Genomic DNA, 2,771 nt, shown 5'->3' on the forward strand with positions numbered 1-2,771 from the left:
ACAGATGTGTCGTTTTGGAGTACTTAGAAAATGCTGATTCCTGATTAATTCAAAATACCTCAATAAGTCTTCCATAATAGATTTCAGCTTTGGATCCTTTTAAATTAATGCAGTGTTATGATATTTTTTAGGGGAAAAACACCAATTGAAGTAATAGCATCGTAGGTTAAATATTCCAAAAAAAACCATAGGCCTGATAAAACCATTGTTTCAATCTATTAAACAGTATTTAGGGGATCACCATAATGTATAAATCCACTTGGATATATAAAAAGGGCATTACTAATGATATTGATTTTTCGATATACTACTAGGAAAGTACAGTGCAAAATGAGCAACATTCCCATAAAAAATGAGTTTGTGGACTGCGTTCGAGTTCAAGAATCTGGCAGCTGAGTTACTCTGTGCCACACGCATCCTTGGTTCACCAGAAACTGTAAAAGTTTTTTTTTATCCTTGTCTCGAAAGTGTATACAGTGCAAGACTTTTCTATCCACGAGCACTGCCATCGTTTTAGAATCTCTCCTGTTCGCACATACTACCGACGTAATTTTCTTTGATGTTTTGCTTTATTTTTAAGAGCTGAACTTCTCCCGTTATTTTTAGTTCACTTTATTTTCTGCATACCGTTCGTTCAGTGCTGGTTAAGCACTTCATGAGGGAACAGTGTGTTAACACGACTGAAAGTGTACAAGAAAGTTGTCCCATCACACATCGGTCTCCACTGCTTTGAGATTCACGGAATTTTGTTTGACAGTTTCTGTGCCGTTGCCTTTGGATTTCTGCTTCAAGCACAGAGATTCTTTCAACCCCTCCTCCATCTCCAAGTATTCAGATTTGTTGCCCAAAGACGAAGAACTGCGGAACTTTTTCAGGAAATTTGTAGGGAGGTAAGGGCAAGTGGAAGTCTGCGTAACTGGAGACTGGTCCTCGTTTTCTGTCTCCCGGTGGTAGAAGTAGTTGAAGTTGGAAACGATGACAGGGACCGGCAATGCGATGGTCAAAACCCCCGCGATGGCGCAAAGAGATCCCACTATTTTCCCTCCCACTGTGATGGGTTTCATGTCCCCGTATCCCACCGTGGTCATGGTGACCACAGCCCACCAGAAAGCGTCGGGAATACTGGTGAATTGAGATTTCGGATTGTCTGCTTCTGCGAAATAAACGGCGCTCGAAAACAAAATGACACCGATGAAGAGGAAGAACATGAGCAAGCCGAGCTCCCTCATGCTGGCTCGGAGGGTGTGCCCTAAAATCTGCAGTCCTTTCGAGTGCCTGGACAGCTTAAAGATCCGAAATACCCTGACCAGGCGGATGGTCCTCAGAATGGCGAAGGACATGGCCTGCTGGCCGTTCCCTTGCTCTTGGGCCAGGTCGGTGCCCAGGGTGATGAAGTACGGCAAGATGGAGACGATGTCGATCATGTTCATGATGTTCTTGAAGAAACCCGGCTTGCTGGGGCAGGCGAAGAAGCGCACCAGCAGCTCGAAGGAGAACCAGATGATGCAGACCGTCTCCACGATGAAGAAGGGGTCGCTGAAAGTCGCGGCCAGCTGCGAGGGCTTGGTGCCGTTGGCGACCCCGGGGCCGGCTGCCACCAGGAAATCTCCCTCGTCCCGAAACTCGGGCAAAGTTTCCAAGCAGAAGATGACGATGGAGATCAAAATGACCAACACCGAGACGATGGCGATGCCCCTGGCCGGGCTGGAGCTCTCGGGGTACTCGAAGAGCAGCCAGACCTGCCGCCTGAACTCGTCCTCGGGCAGGGGCTTCTCCTCGTCCTTGACGAAACCTTCCTCCTCGCGAAACTTGAGCATGGCCTCGTCCCCCAGCTCGTAGAACTTGATCTCCTCCGAGAAGATGTCGAAGGGGACGTTGACGGGTCGCTTCAGGCGGCCCCCCGACTGGTAGTAGTAGAGGATGGCGTCGAAGCTGGGACGGTTCCTGTCGAAGAAGTACTCGTTCCTCAGGGGGTCGAAGTAGCGCATCCTCTTCTCGGGGTCGCCCAGCAGGGTGTCGGGGAAGTGGTCGAGGGTTTTCACCTGCGTCTCGAACTTGAGCCCCGACACGTTGACGACCACCCTCTCGCAGCACTCGTACTCGCTGTAGACCGACTCGTAGCTGTCCTGGGGCGGCTGGTCGGCGAGGGAAGACGTCTCCTCGCCGTCCATATTGCGGTGCAAGCGGCGGTAGCGGCGCTGCTGGTAGCGACGGTAACCCTCCTCCTCTTCCTCCTCTTCTTCTTCCTCCTCCTCCTGCTCCTGCTGCCTCCCTCCTTCTCCCCCTTCCTCCGACTCCTCTTCCACCCCCCCGCTCCCCCCTCCTCCTCCTCCCCCCTCCTCCGACTCCTCCTGAGAGTGGAGCAAGAGTCGCGAGCCGCCGTTGCTGTGGCGACCCCTCCTGTCCCCCGGCGCGCGCCGGCTTCGACCGTTTCTCCCCGGCTGCTGCCGTCTGCCGTGACTGACATCGGCGCGCGATGAGCCTCCTCCACCTCCTCCACCAGAAGAAGAAGAACCACCACCACCAGCGGCGGCGGAGTTGCCATGGCGATCGCTCCTCCTCTCCCCAGCGCGCGCCTGGCAGTTGCCGGTGGGCTCGCGGCTGCTGGTCGCGTGCTGGTTGCTGCTGTTGGCAGCGGCGACGGCGGCAGCCGCGCGCGAGTTGGCGAGGCGTTCCCTCCGCTGGGCGTAGCCGTAAGGCGGGTGGCTGTTGCACCCACTGCCTTCCACGCTCACCATTGCAGCCTCCATCTTCTTTTTCCAATGGAGCCA

General features: G+C 53.6%; 1 protein-coding gene across 1 annotated transcript; it reads right to left on the reverse strand.

Moving 5' to 3' along the window:
* Positions 1-244: 244 nt before the first annotated feature.
* Positions 245-2,250, reverse strand: kcna4 (potassium voltage-gated channel, shaker-related subfamily, member 4). Its single transcript, XM_067993530.1, has one exon. It carries the CDS (start codon positions 2,169-2,171, stop codon positions 708-710), a length of 1,464 nt encoding a protein of 487 aa, XP_067849631.1. The 5' UTR covers positions 2,172-2,250; the 3' UTR covers positions 245-707.
* Between the last annotated feature and the right edge of the window lie 521 nt (positions 2,251-2,771).

The sequence above is a fragment of the Heptranchias perlo genome, chromosome 12 (assembly GCF_035084215.1).
Source record: "Heptranchias perlo isolate sHepPer1 chromosome 12, sHepPer1.hap1, whole genome shotgun sequence".
NCBI lineage: Eukaryota > Metazoa > Chordata > Chondrichthyes > Hexanchiformes > Hexanchidae > Heptranchias > Heptranchias perlo.

What these genes read in the sequence shown, in the direction of transcription:
- kcna4 (XM_067993530.1), bottom strand. Translation starts at nt 2,171, where the DNA reads ATGGACGGCGAGGAGACGTCTTCCCTCGCCGACCAGCCGCCCCAGGAC.